Raw genomic sequence first — 21,151 nt, forward strand, 5'->3', positions numbered from 1 at the left:
AAGGCGTCCTCAGACCGTGTGCAGAGAGTGCTGTGCCTAGACGCTGATGAGGCCGTAGGGAAGAACCAGGCTGCATATCTTCGATGTAGCGTGTGGTGGTCCCTGATGAGGCCGAGGATGCTGGTTGGCTGCGACTTGATTACCGCTCAGCGGAGAAGTGATGGGTGAGGGAGATGGCGATAAATATGACGGTGCTGATCTGCTCCGTGAAGGTTGCTTTCAATCACGTCGGGGTCACCACTTTAGGGAACCGAGAGTAAAGTTCCCTAAGAAAAGGAGGATCCTCCGACCAGGCGAGGTGATCAGCCTGGCGGGCTTTCTGCCCAACTGTTGTTCGTTGGGATTTTCTATCCGTGTTATTTCGCATGTAAACTTCGTATGTGCGATGCAGGATATTTGTGACGTCATCCATTGATTTTACTCGTCGATATCTGTGTGCGACTTCTGTCTGTGTCGCCACAGAACAAAAAAGAAGAGCTTAAAGACAAGTAAACCAAGGAAAATGCAATTTGTTTCCCAAAAGCTTTATCCTGTAAACTCCCGTGGGTAGGTACTGAACAATTCAACATCAAGGTTTTGTGGAAAACTGAACCGAGGAGGAATGAAGTGCAAAAGTTCCGCTTTTCAGCCGTTTCAAGTGTAAATGAGTTTCAGTTCGGCACCTCTTTAATTCAGTTTTTCATCCTATTTAGGGCTTACAATAGAAAGGCTTCGTTTGACCCTATTTACATTTATATTTAAAATATTTTTGACAATGAAAGAACTGTGACGCTACGAGTGGGGTTGTCAAACTCTTTTGTATTAGTTTTCATTTGATCGCTGTCTCGTAGTAAAGTGGTATAATAAGCATTGACCTAATTACAATAAATTGTAGGATTCTTATATCACTTACTTATTTATCGTTTGATAGATGTTCCCAAGTCACTTTAACCTTTTTTTACATCACCTTTTTCAAGAACTCTTCATAAAAATCCAAATACTTTATTTATTCTTCAATCCTTAAATTGATGGCACTTCTTGCTAATGGAACTTCAACCACATTCCTTAGACTTAAGAAGTAGATTTAAAGAGTCGTCTCGGTTGCCATTCACCTCACACTTACGAGAAGTGTAGGAGCTGGCAGACAAAGACAGCAATAAGCCTGAGGGTGCTTCATACTCCGGCTGACCTGAAGATGTTTGAACAGCATTGAAGATGCGAAAGACTATTCAATGTTAGGTACTGCTCCAGTTTTGTGATAGTCAGGCTGGACCTGCGGCTTGCATGTGTGTTACTAAACTCAATCAAGATGTTGGAAAGCTAAAATTAATTATTTTGGAAATTGTATTATTTTTGTCTTGATTCATTAAACTGAGTCCTCTGATAAGGTTATTATATAATCTCCTGAGGTAATGAGACCTCAAAGCAGAGAAATAGATAGGGTTTCTGTTTTGGTTAATGATAATTTTGAAGAATAATTATCTAAAGAATATTTAAACTTCATATTATTATGAATGTAGAAAGAACGATTATATCACGATCGTAAGGTCTTTTAACAGTTATTATAATTAGACTGTTAAAGTCAAGCCTTATTTAAAAATAATCTTTTATTACTCGTATAACTAAGCACCAAAACCTCTTGTATTTAAGTATACAATATTTTAACTGTATAATTTATTTAAGACCGTCCTTCCATTGTTACAGAGGTGACAGTAACGTACCGACGCGGTTTGCCGGTACTCACCATACCGCTGCCAAACCCTTTAGAAACGTACTTGCCTGGTGTTGGTGGTACTATGTCTACCAAATATTACAAAAATGCCTTTTTCGTAAAGTTGTTCCCTGCGAGAATGGAACCGACATATTTCGCATCAGCCTAGCTACTGCGTCAATTGTGCAATCAACTACGCTGACTTGCACAAAAATACTATGAGACTAAATACCTATTTTTGAATCCATACACTTAAATACGTTCTATGCTTATTTAAGACCGTCCTTCCATTGTTACAGAGGTGACAGTAACGTACCGGCGCGGTTTGCCGGTACTCACCATACCACTGCCGTCGCGGCGCGAGCGATGCCGCTTCACACTCCGTCCCGTCTCGCAAACTGTCGGCGATCTATTAGAACAGGTGAGGCGACTTTGTTTCTAATTGGAAATTTCTTTCTTTTGGTTAAATTATAGAGTTCAGTTTTGAATAGGTGGTGTAGATTGGTACTTTAGAGTGGTTTTCTGTCTTATAGCTTCAACGATCAAGATCTTATGAAATTGTTCAAAGCTTATTATTTGTTCGGAAGGCAGTCTCATTGACTATCCATTATGACGTTCACACATGACATGTGAAATTATAGATATATCGATATGAATGATCAACATAGGATTAATAAAATTCATTGATGTTAGTCGCATCCAACTGGCCAATCTAGAATGTAAAATCTGTGACGTCTACAGCTCTAACTAATGTGACTAATTGGAAAACTGTATAACATCAAAAGATAAAGCAAAATTCGATAACATTTGGTACTAAATTCTACATTTTGATTTCTAATAAACTACTTCATTCCATTGTTAGTCAATTTATTCTCAACCATCAACAGGTGGACGGCCACAGTGGCTAGTCCACCTTTACAGCTATGATTAATTTATGACGGAAATATCGCAAAATGATTGCCTTAGTTAGTTGGCTATGTTCCAACCACAATGCAGTTCCCATTCATCATATTATTTTTGAGATTATTGGACTAACTGACTGACTAACGAGATTGCTGATAACAGTATTTAGTTCTTTGAATCGTGAATTCTCACTACATGGAAATTATGCCCAATTTAAAGATGTTTTGCGTTAAGTAGACCAGTCTCATTACTATGAGATTCAAGGCCTAAACCCTTTAAAATCTGGTAACGTACTTGCCTGGTCCTGGAGGTACTTACTATGACTACTAAAAACTGCAAATATGCTTTTTTTGTTAAGTTGTTCCCTGCGAGAATGGAACCGACATATTTCGCATCAGCCGGTTGCCTAGCTACTGCGCCAATTATGCAGTCAAATATGCTATTTAGCTCAAAATCAATATGAGTTCTAAATACCCATTAAATACGTTTAATGCCAACGGGATTCCTACAAATACCTTCTGAGTTGATGTTGACATCACAGACCCTTAGCAGTCACTCTCGACATAATTGGCTTCCTCCCCTACTCGTGGCACTATTTGCATATCGCTGTGTTGGGCATATAAACTTACTATGTTATACGCCTAGTAAGGGTGTTAAGTGTGTTGTGATTACTGTAAGTGCATTACAGTTGTTAGGCTTTTTATTTCCCGAAGCGGTGCAATTATGGTTTAATTTTTTACCTATCGTATTAATGTCATTAGTTTATTTCTGAAGAGATTTTTGTTATTCACACTATAATTACATCACATACACAGTTCGTGCACAAATCGAACCAATGCCTTAACAATATTATTCAAACCCAGGTGAAGGCTGAGGACCGTGGAGTGGAGCGCGCGACTGCGCTGGCGGCGGACGAGCGCGTGCGCATCGCTGCGAGCGACACCATCGAGGCTCTGCTGGAGAGCGACTTCCGACTCATCATTAACGATACAGAGTACTATGTCAAGACGCCGGCACAGGTTAGTTAAAAAACTTACTTATATAAAAAAAAACATGTTTCTAAAATAAAGAAACTATTGATTTGACGCCAAAGGAACAGATAAATAAAACGCACACGATTATGACACTTATGACAGTTTTGGAAAACAAAGAAAAGTCATTGAATTTTTATAATCTAAAATTTGATTTTGCTCTATAGTTTCATGAAGTCTGTTAATCATCAGATAGATGACTGATTTATGTACCCCGGACATTGTAACTAAATTGATATTTAGTAGGATCGTGGTTTTGGAAGTCACCTTAGTCTGTCAGAGACTGTGTACCTTAATGGTCAGTAAATGTTTGCTTCCTGTACACTGAACGTGCCTAACTTCACTGTTGTTGTGTTACTGACCATAGGTCTTAGGTAAGGAGCGTTACAAGCAGACAGACGTGTAGGAAAATTGATTTCGTGAAGCTTGATAGAATGTAGATCGTGATTTTGGTCTTGTATTTTGATCTTCTAATACTAGATTTAACCTTCTAAACGTATTCGATATGTAAATCGAAAAAGTTTTATACGTGGATAGTATATTTTAATAATTACTCTTAAATACAAATTAAACTTTTCTTCTCAAAAATGCACTGAAGTAAAATGACAATGTGTTTTAGATAGGTAAAAGTATTTCTTTTCGAAACTTATCTTTTCAAGTGAACGGTAAACTGAAGTATCAAATAAAGTATTTGTATAAATCCCTACAAAACAAAGCAAAATCCAATACAATTTAATTAACTATTCGCTTAAGTACCTACACATTGTTTGTCAAGTGATCTAATTGACGCTTGGCATCGAGCCATCTCCTCGCATGTGGACACTCCTTAGCCGGAAGGCCATCATTCAATACCAGTTCGATTAGCCGCCATAGTCCTCACTCAGTCGTGTGTGCTTAGATTATGGAATGTAGTACGTAGATTTGGTGTAATCCAGTTTCGGATTATACAGTGTGTTAACTAACAGAGGGCGTTCCTTTAAACTCGTTAATTTATATCATTAATAGATTAAAATAAAAATATTAGCATAGAAAAATAAGCAATAAATTGCAACGTTGCCTTCCTTCAACTACGCGTGCACATTTACGTATCGATTTAACATTTTTGGTGAATATTTTAATATTTAAAAAAAATGAATTGTTTTGTTTTTGAATGGTAATATTTTTTTTTACCCGACTGCCAAGGCAGGGTTATGTTTTTCGCGCGTATCTTGTAATATTATAATATGTGTATCTTGTAATATGTAAAGTGTAGATAGCAATGCTATTACCACAAAATTAAATAATTTCATAATCAATACACAAAAAATAATAATCTTATGCGAAACATAATAAAATTGAGTGTAACAGTCGGGACCCATTAAATAAACTAGACTAAAATCATTCAATATGGGTCCCGACTGTTGCACTCAATTATGATTCGCATAAGATTATTATTTTTTGTGTATTGATTATGAAATTATTTAATTTTGTGGTAATAGCATTGCTGTCTACACTTTTAGACTAAGCTTGTTTTTTACTTTTCAGTTTTTATTTAAAGTGTTTTTTATGCAGTCGGGTTTTTTAATTTTTTTAATTTATTTATTTTTATTAGTATGTATGGATGCTATACTATTGCGGGTTAACAGGAACGCCCTCTGTTAGTTAACATACTGTATGTGTGATTAGAGTATAGTATACCAGATGAGACGTTTTGGTTAGTCTTCTTGTGGTGTGTATTTGTGTCTTTAGCTTCGGCCAGTCTTAGGACCCGTTTCACAATGTCTGGATAGCTGCTATGACCTAGATAAAATTGAATTAAGAACGTAGTTTGTATGAAATATCTGTCACATAATAGTTTATCGGGTACTTATGTGAAATAGGCGCTTAGTGATGTGGGTAAATATAGTGTTAGTTTAAATTAAAAAATCAACGTCAAGATTGAAAGGTGTTTGAGTGTCTTGAGAAAAAGTATATCTATTCATGTAGCCTGAGCTATATATTTCTAGTAGTCTCTTAACGTAATAGAAGATATACGTAGTCCCATAAAACAAGTTTAGTGACACTTTGATTATTTAATCTCGTTGAACGTTAATCCTGATAAACGATCTCTAGCATAAACTAAATTAAAACATTATCCAATTTAATACACCTACAAAATCTTGCGAAACTCTATAAAAATGTTATCTGAGCAAATAAACCAGGAAAATTGCTTCCTGATAGAAAATACTCTTAGAAAAAAGTCAAACAAAAATCTAATTTACGGGACGAAAATAGTCCTAGGTGAAAATGGAGTGACGTCATAATACAGTGTGGGCTGTCATCTTGATAAGCAAATAACAGAAATACTTTGAGCTCGTTTTGTTTTGTGGACCTCAAATATAATCTCTGACAGAAACACAATCTTGATTAATTGTAGAGGAAACCATTTGTTAATTGTTTTTGTCGGTCATCATTCTTTTGGATAATAAGTTGTTGTCAAGTTACATGAGGTAATGTTCTTTTGCAAAATTCTGATATTTATGACATTCATTTATTTACTCACACACAGCATGGAAGGTTAATAGGCGAATATTCTTCTAATAAGTACAATTTTGTTTGGAGGCACTTTTGCATGGAATGTGCACAAAAAATAATTCTGGAAAGTTATGGTGAACCATTTCCAGCTTTATTACGCTAATGGTGAACAGGGCAAGATAAATAATTTATTGATACCAAAGTATACGAGTAGTAAAAACTCTGTTAATGCTTCTTTGGGTAATGACTGAAAAGTTTTAATCGAACTTATCAAAGTTGGACATAATTTAAAAACATTCAGTTCGCATTTCATCTCAGTTTGAACTCTATCGTTATCTAATCAAAACCAAATGAAAAAGTCGAACAGATCAAAAATAAAATACGTCAGTCTTAAAACAATTTGGTGTACTAAACACCAAATAAATAACACCAGAAAAAGTTCCCAATGGGCCAATGGTCTCTTTTCGTGGAAAAAAAAGTGAAATATCTCCCTGCGGTCGCAGTGTAACCAAATAGAAAAAGGGACCTTATAAATCTACTTTAACACAAAGACAATCTTGCGTATATACCTAGCAAAGTACTACATAAAACCTTTACTACCGGATAATAAATACCGGGGTTGTATAATGTCTCCTCTTAATAAAATGTAGTGGACAGGAAGGAATCCATTACTAGGATTAATAGTGTATAATATTAAGGGAAAGTGTGTTAAATAAGAGATCCTTATAGAAATGGAAGTTTGGGTACCGAGCAGTTTGGTGCAGTGTTCTGATTTGGCAAATTATAGCCTTTTCAATGGTTGCATTGTCATAGTAAATCAATACTATTACAGTAAGAAGGACATAATTTTATATTTAAATGAAGTTATTTTTATAGGAAGTGTAAGTAGGGTTTTATAGAAAAGCTTTATCAAATGCCAATCAAACAAGATTTTGTACATTTTTGTGTGAGATTTCCAGCTATAATGTTGTTCTCTGAACGTTTTCCTCTACTTAATGCTATATTTTAAATAATAATATAAACATACGTACTATGTCAAGTAATATTATAATATATACGTATATATTGTAATAATATATTTGCTTATTTGCGACTCTAAATCAGCCGGGCCTGTAACGTTAGGGACTGTGAAAACAGATTATCACCCCTTTACGGTTTTTGGGCGAAAAACAAGTCATTTTCTTTATTTATGGAATACATATACATATGACTATTACGTTTGTAAAGCATTACTATAAACTAGGTTTTGTTCACGGTACGGTTTTTGGGCGAAAAACAAGTCATTTTCTTTATTTATGGAATACATATACATATAACTATTACGTTTGTAAAGCATTACTATAAACTAGGTTTTGTTCACGGGTTAGTTTTAAAATCGAGCATTATTGATTGATACTCTTGATATTATTAATGATAATATATTATTGTATTGTACTTTTTTATTTCTGTTGTGTTCTGTAACAAAACCTGAGTTACTAATTACTTAACCAGTACCACCATCGTTTAAAAAAGAAAGGAAGAAAATCACAAAAATAATCTGTACGATTATTTTTGTGATTTTCTTCCTTTGATGGTATCCTTGTTGATGTGCAATAGTGATCGTGACATAAATAAGAAAGTATAATAGGTACAATAAAATATTATCATAAATAGTGTTATTTGCAATCTCACACAAATTTCCCCCACTGTGCACACCAATTAGTTTATACTACATTACCGACCCACTGGGCCAATGGGTGTAATTAGTTTGCTTAAGTACTGCCTGTAATTGTCCCTGGTCACCTTTGTTTTAGTTTTTCTATTTTGTTTCCAAGGTAAAAGCCAAAAGTAGCAGTGGGCGGGATTTTTAAACTGCTTTTTGCAAATATGCAGTGAACAGGGATTTTTAATTAACCTTGTTTATGTGTTTGACTGCGATATGTGGAAACAGTGTTCATTTCAATTGCTTTAGGACAGGAGTAGTACCTTTGTGACTATAAAAAATCTATTCTAGTTATTTGATAATCAACTACTCGCGAAGGACAAAGAACTGAGATAACTTAATAAAAATCTATTCAATACTCAACCAAATTGCTTTAAGACAAAGATACACTCATACTCACTATTCGCAAATCTCACATCCATATTCAGTTACTACACTTCCCAAACTGATCTAACTAACGGATGGTGGGAAATGTAATCGGTCGGTACATCTCTCGATGATCGAGTTAAGTCGTCAGCTAATCCGGCTGTCACCTGCACTGCTACATTGGCGCTTGACGAGAGCAGACGTGTTGTGACGATACGTGTTAGTTACAGAGATTGAAGGTTTAATCAATGCCAGAAGCATACACACACTGTTGTTACTAATAGCAAACTGTTGGTGTATAATTTAGGTATAATGTAATTGAATTGTAACTTGTATTTTTAAAGGTGATGAATCGTAAGCCGCATTATCATGGGTATAGGTTAACATCATGTTACCTACTGGCGACCCCGCCCCAGCTTCGCATGGGTGCATTGGTGATATATTAATATGCATGTATTATACATATAACCCTTCCTCTTGAATCACTCTACCTATTACAAAAAACCGCATCAAAAACCGTTGCGTAGTTTTAAAGATTTAAGCATACAGATAAACAAACAGACAAAAATAGCGACTTTGTTTTATACTATGTAGTGATAATCTTGCCCGAGATACAAAGTCTTTTAAGTATATAAAATCGAAGTAAGGCTCGTTTACATGTTTTCTAAATAAAATAAATACACAAAACAAAAGTATTTTTTTATTTTAATAATGTAATCTTTTTTTAATTTTAACATGCTAATTTTACAAACTGCAAGTTTAATTTTAATAAATGAATGATATGTCAGCTCATTTTCTTCTTAAAGAAAATCTAGCGTCGTGCTATGACGCTGGTAAAACCTCCCGGGAAATTAATACTAGTTTTGCTATACGACCTTAGAACTGGAATGCATAATTTAAGTTGGTAAACATATACATACATATATATTGCATTATCCAAGAAAATAGTTAAACTTTCAAAGAAAACATTTACTTTCAATATTGATTGAGATTTCCAAGAGTTTCAGTTTTAAGTAGACACATTCTGGTTTCAAAGAAAAATAAACTTAACAAGGCTTGGTTCAAGGTTCTTTTTAATTTAATGGATCATTTTTGGATTGAACTCGTAAGTGATAATTTATAGCGTGCAATAAAATGTTGCTGAATGTGTAGGTACCTTAATTAATTGGGTAATTGGGTGTCACATTATTAATTACTTATTGGCTCTTTTGTACCGATGGCTGGGTCAGGCAATAATCGTTATAAATGCTGAGTTTATTGATACATTCTGAATTTATTGTTTTATCAATTACTCGTAGCTGTGCTTATTGCGTCTTATGTATTATAATTTTTCTATAAACCTCTTTAAAAATGATGACAATTGTGCAAAAATCCGGTCTTCAGTTTTCAAGCTTTTCGCTCTTACACTAGTTGTTACTAGTGTAAATAACCCACTACTACTTTTAAAGCACTACTTGAGCTTCGGTTCCTACAGACGTAATGTATGACTACTTCACAAAATTACATGCCATAAAACTATTGAAATTTGCATTTTCTGTCGCCATAAATACGAGTATGATATGACATCTATAAATGTACAAAATATTTACCTTAGGACGTTTTATATTTTATAAAATTTACAGCGTTTTAGGTTATATGTTTGATGTGTGAGTGTGAAGTAGTTATTCATATATCGTCAGTATAATTACTTGTTAACGAGTAATTATAAACGAATAACACAGAGGCTATTCAATCCACAATATTAGTAAAATACTTCAATATTCTCCTATTCTAATTAAAAACATCACGATTCTAATTTAATTAAGCATTGAGAGTTTCTGTAAAACCAATTTCGATATAGGTAATATTAAAACCAAACTTTTCCTGTAAATCATTCTTCACAAATTAATATTACAAACAGGCCTTACTGAAATGGTTTCCCAATTTGCCAATAAACCAATTCTCGCGAAGCCTTAATTAGTGGTTAAGTCACTTTGTAGGTAGTTATTACATGTCAGAGTGTAGTATCTCAACTGTGTACCTGTGTACCTACTCAATTTATATTTAATACAGTGCTTATAAACATGCTGGTGGACTTGAGCATTGACTTAGAACATGACCACTCGCCGTTTTTTTTTAAATTTATCGAACTGAATAGTGAGCCTAGCTAAACAATGCTGGAGTGTTCGCTAGAGCGCTCGATAGAATGCTCGTCAAAACGCCCTCATGATTTTTCTGTCACATTCGCAAGAATTGACCACTACAACTAAACGAATGCTTAAGTTTATCAGCACCTTTTTATGTAGATACTTCAAGTGATAGGTAACACGTGGCATGACCATGCTTCGTCACGGATAGGCCAACTTACCACGACGATGTCGACTATCTCTTGTCGTTATTTTGTTGCGTAACATTTCTTTGACAAAAAACATTTGTTTTCAACTAAAATAGAATGCATAATATTCGTTCCCTAGTCTTCTCTACAGGTGACAGTCAATATCTAAACATTGCTCCTTAGGGACCTCAAAGTAAATGTAACTAAGTAAGTCTTGCTTCGATACTGAGCTGAACATCTTGACGACTCCCCTTAGGGTAGGTTCAGATGACAAGCGCTCAGCGCGCGTTGAACGCGCGTTGAATTTTTGTATAGTGTTCACATGGTGCACGCTTGTCAGGCGTTAAACGCGCGTTGTTGCGGCCAGTTTGAGTTCTACATTTGTCGAAGATGGACGTAGAAACAGTTTTATCGGTGATTTTATACAGACGGCAGAAACGACACAACAGAAGACGGAGATATTGGGTTCACCCAATTTTGTCAACCAGGCTGACTGAAAGCCAGTACATTATTTTATATCCTAAGTTAAGGCAATTTGAGCCCAAATTCTTTAACTACTTCAGAATGTCCATCAAGTCATTTGATGACTTACTGACTCTCATAAACGATGAACTCGTAGCAGTATAATTCCGTATTAAAAGCTTCGGTTTCCATTTCGGACGATTTTCGGACGAACTTGACGAACCCTAAAATACGTCTATCCGCGTCGAAAGCGCGCGTTCAACTGAACGGAAACATAGAAAACCAATGATCTCAAAGCGGCGTTGACGCGCGCTGACAACAGTCGAGCGCTAGCGCAGCGTTGAACGCGCGCGTTACTAAAACGCGCGTTAGCATGTGTACGGCCTGAATAAAATGTATGTAGTTGTAAACGCGCGTTATCAAAACGCGCGTTGAGCGCTTGTCATCTGAACCTACCCTTAGATCTAAAGCAAACACGACCGCATGTGGTGTGTTACTTTGATAAAGACTTTATTGTTAAAAGTTTAAGGTTGGTTTTTGTATGTGTGGTTCTATTTTGTGTAAATTGTTCTTTAAATTATTAGAATTTTAATATTATTTTAGTCGCTAGCTAGTCCAAAGTGATTAATTAAATAATAGAGTAAAAGTTGCATATTTTGTTTTTCTGTGTCATGTTACAAAAATGTTAAATGTTATGACTATTCTACATTTTACTGAAGTCGTAATAATATAAAGTGAAATAATTGCAATTTTAGTAAGAATAGTGGCATTATATTTCTTCTTCATAATTTCACAACCAAAAATCCAGTCGTACCTAACTGTAAGTTCATGACCCAAAAACACCATAAACATGAAAGTTTCCGAGCTGGTTACTACATAACAGACATAAGCTGAGCCCCGCTAATTACAAGTGCACGGAAACTACGTAATCTCATTAGTAAACAGCTCCGAGTCAGTTGAAATTTTAATTGTTACTTAACTAGTGTAGGCACCATAAGGGACTTTATGTAACTTTGTCTGAAATTACTGTAAACTGTCTAAACGTATGTTAAAAAACAAATGATACGTCACTGACGTCAGATCCAAAATGACAAAAATAGCAAATAAAAATTGGTTGCTGGAAAATTGTCGATATTAGAAATCAAATGACACATCAATGACATCACAATGACAGGAATAAAAGGAAAATGTACAAAACAAATGACATGTCAGTGACGTCACGGACAAAATGACAAGGATAGACAAAACAATGTTTACTCTTTCTACTCGAATGATGGAGACCTAATGTCATATAGATTTAAAAAGGTAAAACATTAGGAAGCTCAACGGGATAAAATATTAAATATAGGTTTTAATAACAAATAAATATTATTCAAATTGTCTATCTAAATTATATTAGAACCAAATAATCCGAGTAGTAAATTTATAGGTAATCAGCGGCTAATGGTCATTAGTTGATAGATTATAAATTCATTTGTGGTCACAAACCGACGAATAAATCAGTCAAGTACTGATTAATCTGTTGTAATTTAATTTATCGAAATGTTTAGCTCATGTTTAGAATTGTTGCTCGTATGTACATTGTAGTAATAGTCTAACAAAACAAAACCACTTTTAAACTTTCATAAACAAGGTTTAGTAAAACTAGGTCCTTACCTCCCTTGCATACAAAACCAGTCTAGCAAAACCTATAAATTAAAAATTACGTAGCAACGAACTCACAGACTCGAGAGTTCATAAAAAACAACAGCAAAAGGCAGACTAATAGTCCTTTCATTGTCACCTGCTGCCGTTAATGAGTCTGCTTTTAACGAGTTTTGCTTTAAAATAAACTCTAGGTACAGACTAAATCTGTCACGTTTCTCCAATAAATTCTGAACTGTGTTACAAAAAGAGTAGAGTTTAAATTGTATTAAAACATTAGAGCGTCTATTAAAAAAGGTTAAATTAAACCTATAGAAAAAGTACATTATCTTACTCACCAATCTTACTTTTTTACGATAAATGAGCAGACGGATCACCTGGTGTTAAGCAATCGCCGCCGTTCGAGGACACCCGAATTACCAGACGCGTTACAACTGTGTTGCCGGCCTTTTGGAGGTTAGGAATTTAAAGGTTGTTGGGGAATCAGGAATTGGGAAGAGGGGTGAGCTGTTAGGCTGTGGTATCACGGTAACAAAGTACTTCTTCCTGAATATTTGAACCAACAAAGTAGCGAAAACATAAAGAAAGTTAGTATACGACTTGCTTTACTATGCTCAATTTGTACTAGTTTAAAGCTTACTAGTAAAATTTTACTCGTATACCTGTGTATTTCGAGGTTTCGTGGCTTGCAACTTCCTACTTTGTTGTATCGGGGAATTTTCCTTCATCTATTTTATTTTAGGAAAGTTCGTTAAGGTGTTTGAAAATTTTGGTTTCAGTTGGGAAAAGTTTGGGATGGAAATATGTGGATGTAAGGTTTCATTTTACATATGACAGAGCGATCAGAAATCTGAGATGTAGAGGTAACTGGCATGTCCATAAACCCTAATCTTACTAAATATCTATTTGAAATCAGCACTCTTAAAAGATAAAGAGTATTCTTAAAACTCGCAAACACTCATTTTGGAAGCACTATGAATACTTGATCGTTCTATAATGGTGGCATTTGATAGCCTCTTAACATTTCCCACAAGAAGGGTTGAATTCGGAGAGACTGCGATCATTATGGACATTTTAAGCAGCCATAGAATATGCATTGAGTTTTACTGAGTTAAGGGAAGTGGTTGGTCGGTTTAATATCAAGTTCAAAATTAAAAGTTATTGTTTAAAAATCTTTTTAAAAGGTTATTTTACAAAAACAAAATGTTTGTAGGGTTTAGAAGTTCTAGCTTCCTAATTATTATGACGTCTTGGCTATAATCTTGAAAGGGAAGGCTTTTGTTAAAGTTCGCATCTAAATTGTCAATCTAGTCATTGTTTTTAGTTGAAGTCTCCTAAATTTAGTTGCAAAAAAGTGTATCTCTCATAACGTCGTTATTATAACAAAACTGGTATACGCGTACCCACAGCCTCATCCCTGTTTCATCCCTGAGGGAATAGAAGCATGATATAATTTATGAAAAGACCCTTTTACTGACGTGTGGAAATTAACAAAATACTCATCAAAATCCTAAACAACACGTCCTGGACCTCAATTTTAAAGCCGTTCGTAAAATTCAAACAGGCAGCGTCGCGTTCGTGTAATCAGAAACACTCAAGATTTAATAACGTTGACATGTAAACAATTCTCAGGCATTGTGTTTACACGTCGACGCGACGGTATTTCATAAAATGAAACAATCCCCCTGTTTGTAAATTGATGGCGAGATTTTTCCTCCGTGTTATCCACGTGTTATCTTAGATGTATGTGTAATTTTGGTGTGAGTTGAAGGATTATGTGATGTGAATGATGTCTTAGGATGTTAATACGAGAGTGTGTTTATGAAACAGATTTCTTTAAGTACGGTAATTTTTTAATAAATTTTGTCACCGTCTATATCGTTCAATTGTATTTTTACCTTTGAAGTTACCTTTTGATCCAATCTCAAGATGCAACTGACTCTAAAGCATTTATCATTCGAAATTCTAATGATGCAGAGCAGGTAATGATAACCATGTATCGCCATTATTTAAAATTCAATTATTAAAAATGCTTTACTTAAAATTCAATTTAATTCAAGGAAAGGAAAACCTCATAAGCTCTCAAAATGTAAGGCGATTTTTGGGCTTACGAAACAAATTACACGGAGAAACACAGCGGTTCTAAGACAGAACACAATGTCACCTGATCTTTCCACCAAAATGGTACAGGGTTTTAAAGGAAATGGCTTTAAGACTTATTTTGGCTTGGTTATGCATATTGCTATTGGGGATTTTGCCGTTATTAGATCCTACGCTCTTGTGATTTTTGATGACAACCTGTATACTTGGAAAAGAACCTGGATTAGATAGGTATATGGAACGGAATAAAAACTAGTTAACTAGATTTTTCTAGGATGTCCAAAAGTATTGAAGTTTCATTTGATTATACTTCTGCACACCTGCCTTTTAAAAACCAGTTATTCATTGTAATGTTTATAACAGGTTGTCTTTTTAACCGACTTCAAAAAAGAAGGTTCTCAGTTTGACCTGTATGTTTGTGCATGATTATCTCTTGGCTGAACTTAGGAGAAGGTTTTAGGAATATTACCTGAATTAAAAAATGGAGGCGGCAAAGAAGATTGAAGACGGTTCCCTAATTTTTCAAAAAAAAGTTTTATAAAATTTTCCTATAGGTATATAAAGGTACATAAAAAACCTTATAGGTATGTTTAGACGTGTACATAAATATTTAAATTTTATCGCCTCGAAGGGATTGATGGGGCGTCCAACATCTATAAACCATGAAGATCCAGGTTTTCTCGAAACCTATAAACTTTTATGGAGCGTGATTATTTAACGGACGTCTCTTTTCCTTCAAACGTCATAAATATCACATGTTTTAAAGATTGGGAAGTGCTCGTTCGTTTAAATTGAAAGTGAGGCTATTTTTGTTCTGGAAAATGTGTTTCAACGAATACAGAAAACAAATTCTGAAAGAATTTTCTAATCACAATAATACTTTAGTATTACCAAATTGAAGCCTTTTAATAACAAAATAACTAACACTATCTTCACCCTACATAATATGTTCAGAATTCAGATGTGTAAATATATCTTACCTGGGCTAACATAAGACGTTAGAGCAACAACAAATTCAAGGATTTAGTGCTTACTTAGTGAACACTTAATGCATTATACCTGATTCAATTTGCATAGCTAAAGTCTAAACAGGTAATCTTGAGGAGTTTGTAGTTAATTTTTGTGAGTGTCGGAATGTATCGTATATTAAAAGGTCTGAATGAACTTCGTATAGTGTCAGGTTTTTGCTTTTTCCAATATTATGTAATTTGTGAATTAAAAAATCATGAAAAATCTGTCAAGCCATTCCCTTGTGAAAAAAATGTTATTGGTTTACGTTTTATATCAAAAAAGTGCCAATAACATACCAGCTATGAATTCAGATTTGATTGGAATCAAACCTTTTTGTTTTATTAGTCGACGTTTCAATGCAATCTGTGTATCACATGCGGCGATAACATGCCCAGTTCTGTTGAATTGAATCCATATCAAATTGGTGTTAAGCCTCTTTTGCGCGTCACAAAAAACGAGGAAAAAAACACGAAAACCTAGTCCATTTTATAAATCCCACTAATTGAATTAAATGTATGTATGAATGTAGATGACAGAAAATTGTTTTAGAGAATTAGTTTTTATAATTTTTTTTGCAGTGAAACATAATCTTTCTAGTTAAAACAATTTTGAAAACTGGTCCTTCTGTTCGCATTTTCTATTTATTTGATCATTATGTATTAATCGAGAACAAACATAGATCTGTTTGGTCTGGTTAAATTCAAACGTATTTATAAAATATTAAATGTCTTCAAAATTGACATATTGGTCCTTAGTTCCGCACTCTAACTTTCTGTTAAACAATTCATTTTACATTGTTTTTTTTTATTATACAGTAACTGGTACTTACTTCCATCCTATTTCTTATTTTAAAATCCAGTAATTAACTTTTAAACTTACGTTACAATACTCTTCCTATACAAACAGGAATCTCAAGCTTTTAATTTGTAATGTATTTGCCTTAGAAAGCTCGTAAACGTCGGATGCAATTATTTACTTGTTTTTTATTACATTTAATTAGTATCGTCCGACTCTGGAAAGCAAACACATTTATTTATTACACTGTACGTCTACTATTTTTAAGTATTTGTTTAGTGTACGATCGAGATTTTATAGCAATCTCGCTAAATACTCAATATTTTTTTTATACTTAATAAAATTATATTAAAGGACAAATTGTATAAAAAAGTTTGGCTCACACTAAGTCCGAAATTGCAACTTGATACTACCAAAGGCACGTTCTTCTAGAATTATTTAACTGAAAAAGTCAAGATATGACTGGACAAGACTAGCTCGTGTTTCTAGCTCAAATATTAAGAAAAGCCGAATTAGATGAGACAAGAGCTTAACGGTTCTCCCAAAATTGTACATGACACGCGAAAATGTTAGTCTCTATTTCTGTAAATAGAATATCTGAGGATGATACCAAGCTGGACATATTTCGTTGCTACTTTTAGTTGTTTGAAATAGAGTGCATTCATAAAGTACCTAAGGTTGTTTGATCGTAAAATGCTAAGTAAATTATATTAACATTTTGACTGTTAGTTATTAACTAGTCGAGTTCCTCATCAAACAGTTGCGTGTGTAAGCTGGAAAACTTTTAAGTTTTAATATTATTCTATAACTGTAAAGTCCATTTTGTCATTGGCATTTTCTTTGTTACCAGGAGCGCCTAAGCCAAGAGGAGGTTACGCGGTTAAGCGACGTGCGGAACTTAGTGAACCAGCTGTATGAAGCGCTGAACGTTCGAGAACACCAGATACGTAAGGAGCGGGAGTTGAAGGCACAGCTGGAGAAACTGTCCACTGAGCTGCAGCCCTTGGAGGAGGTAAGGTCTTTGGTTAGTCAGAGCTTCATGAATGGTTCTCTTGAATCTATGAGCTTCCTCCTTCTTTGATTTATTTCCTTTTAAAATGCTTTATCAAACTTCGTCGTATGGGCAGACGTGCTCCATCGTAGGCCGCATCATCACTTACCATCAGGCGAGATAGCGGCCAAACGTCGGCCCATTTAACATTAAAAAAATGTTTTTTAATGTTCCATTTAAGAAATGATTCGATCAGTTATAAACAATTTACCTCACAAGTCACTTTAACAATAGGTTTTCACGAAAGTTTCCCATTCCTAAAATAGACCATATTCAAAATATTATATTTATTTTAATTTATAAATATTTTGTTAATGTGTGAATCTAGTTATGTTCACCTTTCCCACTAAGTCTTTTCAATTCTCTTTTATTTTCCCTTTTTTAAATCCAATCTAAAACTTATCATTTCATTTTCAAAGTTTTAAATATAATCATTTAAACTTCTTTTTTAGTATTTTCTTACCAAAAACATTACCCACCAATTTTACCAGACTCATCACAATTTCCTCCATAATTTCCAGAAACGTATGAGCCTCGAGGTGGAAACTACACGTCGTACATCAGCCCTCACGTGGGTGGGTCTTGGATTAATGGGCGTGCAGTTTGGTGTGCTAGCTCGTCTGACCTGGTGGGAGTATTCTTGGGACATCATGGAGCCTGTCACGTACTTCGTCACCTATGGCACTGCAATGGCCGCTTACGCCTACTTCGTTTTGACTAAACAGGTGAGGTCTTTTAAATAAGAAATATAATAATTATTATTTCCGACATTACGTGTTCATCAAAAGTGGTATCGTATCTGAAGTAAATAGCTGAAAGTGCTTCTTATTTCCAACATTACGTGTCACACTATAATGGTATGCTGCATACCGTATGCAGTATATGTTTTGAATCTCCGTATTTCGAGTATCTATATACTGTCTACTAGCGGTCGTTTTTGGTTCGTTTCATGAAATTTCTGCTTTAATTTGACACAACATTTTATCATTTTAATTTCAGGAATACGTTTTACCTGATGTTAAAGACAGACAGCACCTGTTGACTCTGCACAAAAAAGCGAAAAAGATTGGACTCGACATTAATCATTACAACAGTCTTAAGGATGAGGTGAGCGACTTTAGCTAATTAGTCTTTAATCTTACGGACGATAAGTCCTTTTGTTCTGACATTCTTTTGAAGAACAATTGCCTAATTAGCCCACGTAAAATAAAATGGATGACTAGGGATTTCTTAACTCAAAATAAAATTCTTTGTTAATTAAGCTGTTAACATAACAATCCAATGATTACAGATAGCGAAACTAGAAAAAGACCTCAATCGTCTCCGCGACCCTCTTCACATTCATTTGCCGAGTAACCTAGGAGGTAAGGGAGGTGGAGCTGATGACAAACGTTCTCCTCTCTCGAAAATAAAGGACATGTTGGAGGAAACTAGCAAGAAGATGAAAATCACGTAATATTGGCTCAACGTCACGCGTCTTGGTCCTAAACGATAAGGCGCGGTCCTTCGGTTCATTAGGGATAAATAAAAAAATAATAAGCTTGTTGATAAATAATTTCAAATTGCTTACTCGTGTGAGATGTAGCCCGTTGAATATTTAAATTGATAATTATTTATTTAAATTTGCGTTCCATTTGACAGCGTTCTTTTTATGATGTGATGATGCCGTTTTATTTTAATTTGTAAGACATTTGAATACGTAAGGAGCTTTTGACACATATATTTTTATTTTTTGACGTAATAAATAATGTCATCAACGTGTTGACATCCACACTGAAGCAGTTTGTACACTTTTGTTTGTATTATAAAGTTGGTTGTATAGAAATAGGTACAGAAATTGTTGTTTTCATAAAGCCTAATGTGTCCGTACAAAAGGACCAAGTTTCAATGTCCCTTAAAAACCAAAGTGAATATATTACTTCTTGCCTTATCTATTTGACTTAGTAAAATTTACAAAACGAAAAGAAAAAAATGGTTCTTCGTAGGATTTTTCAATGTTAGCAAATTTCCTTCTTTAAAATAACTAGTATAATTTTAAAATTTCGCTCAGTAAATTGTTTCCTAATTTTATTCGTATTTATTATTTAAGGTACTAAAAATGAGTTGAAGGTTTAGGTTTGAAATTGTGCAATACACTAACACAATACTTGGGTGCCAATGTATTAGATATTCAAAAAATTCAGGGGATGTTTTATTTTTTAACATAGTTTTATGAAATCTAGTCTTTTAACTAATATTCAATGTAGTTCGAATTATTGAGTTTGAAAAATAATTTAAAAACAGACAAAAATAAAAATTGTACAGTAATTTTGTTTTCAGTATTTTGACATTTAGAGTTAGACAAAATGGCGGGAATACAGATAAAAAATAGTGTCCATGGATTAATTTTAGAAATTGTACAATTTATAATTGTTGTCTTTGGATGAATTTTAAACGTTTTCGTGTTTATTTTTGATGTATATAAAGCCAATGTCAATACAATTTTTGTTAAATATTGCTCTTAATTTTAAGCATTAATGAAAATTAAAAATTGCACAAATAGTCTAGTTTAGTTAGTTGACCAGAGGCTTGTTCGTTTGACTGCATAATGTTGCCAGTTTGTTTTTAATTAAATTTTATTAAATAAGCTGTGTGTTTAGTAGCTAACATGTCTATAAAGTACCTACTAATTTCCCCAAATATTTTTAAAGTTATAATTGGTTATTTATTTCAGTTTTAAGTAAGTTTAAGTTGTCTTGAAAATATCGCGTTTTGGAATTAGAACGTTAGTACTGATTTATTTTAATTTTTAATATGATATTGATTGACCGGTCGGTGATCTGATAAGTTTAGGTGTTATTTATTATTTATATTATTTCAGAAAATGTTTGTTTAATCCCCAAAATCTAGTTATTTAAGCTATATTAAAAACAATTCTATATAATACGTATAGCTTATTTACCCTAGCTTATTCTTTATATATATATTTAAGTAGCTTCAGCTTGATAATTTGCTAAAAATCTTATCTAAACAATGGAATATTAAATAATAAAGCGGTAGGTTAAATATTGGCTGTGAAATTAATGTGAAACAAGCATTTTTCAGTCCATGGTAACATTTAGTACCATAATATATTAAATAGGTACATTAGTCGAATAAATACTAGTATCGTTAATATACGTAAATGATTTTGTAATGAATTACATCGAAGGACATATGGACGGGGTTACATTCAAAGAAATATAAGTGAGTTGAGAAAACGTATCGTGGCAAATGTAATATAACGATAACGATAGAACGGAATCATCGTTAAATCACGTTGAGATAAACGTGACTTTGTTTAACACCTAAAAAGTTATAGCGAGTTAGTCCTATGATTTAGAATGCAAATAAAATCATCAGATCTGATTCATAAATATAAGCGCATGTAAGCTATGTAAAAAACTGTAATTTAATATCTATCTCTTCTTGACATTAGTTAGATGACAAGGATAGATATAGTTCAATAGTTCTATAAGTATAACGTTGTGTAGTTCTACGGATGAAAATATTCGACCAAATATAGCGCCTAGATTACATTTTAAAGCCTTGGGCCCAATGTATGAAGGAC

General features: G+C 33.9%; 1 protein-coding gene across 2 annotated transcripts in view; it reads left to right on the forward strand.

Annotated features, from left to right (window-relative positions):
* The window catches only part of LOC118280916 (calcium uniporter protein, mitochondrial), a 174,217-nt gene extending 154,029 nt beyond the window's left edge, over positions 1–20,188 (forward strand). For both annotated transcript variants that reach the window (XM_050701104.1, XM_050701103.1), the window contains 6 exons: positions 1,990–2,111; positions 3,457–3,612; positions 17,362–17,523; positions 18,084–18,287; positions 18,562–18,669; positions 18,854–20,188. In XM_050701104.1, coding sequence (XP_050557061.1) covers positions 1,990–2,111; positions 3,457–3,612; positions 17,362–17,523; positions 18,084–18,287; positions 18,562–18,669; positions 18,854–19,018 — 917 coding nt within the window. In that variant the 3' untranslated portion in view covers positions 19,019–20,188. The remainder of the gene's footprint in view (positions 1–1,989; positions 2,112–3,456; positions 3,613–17,361; positions 17,524–18,083; positions 18,288–18,561; positions 18,670–18,853) is intronic.
* Positions 20,189–21,151: the final 963 nt, after the last annotated feature.

Source organism: Spodoptera frugiperda, chromosome 20, assembly GCF_023101765.2.
Source record: "Spodoptera frugiperda isolate SF20-4 chromosome 20, AGI-APGP_CSIRO_Sfru_2.0, whole genome shotgun sequence".
Lineage (NCBI taxonomy): Eukaryota > Metazoa > Arthropoda > Insecta > Lepidoptera > Noctuidae > Spodoptera > Spodoptera frugiperda.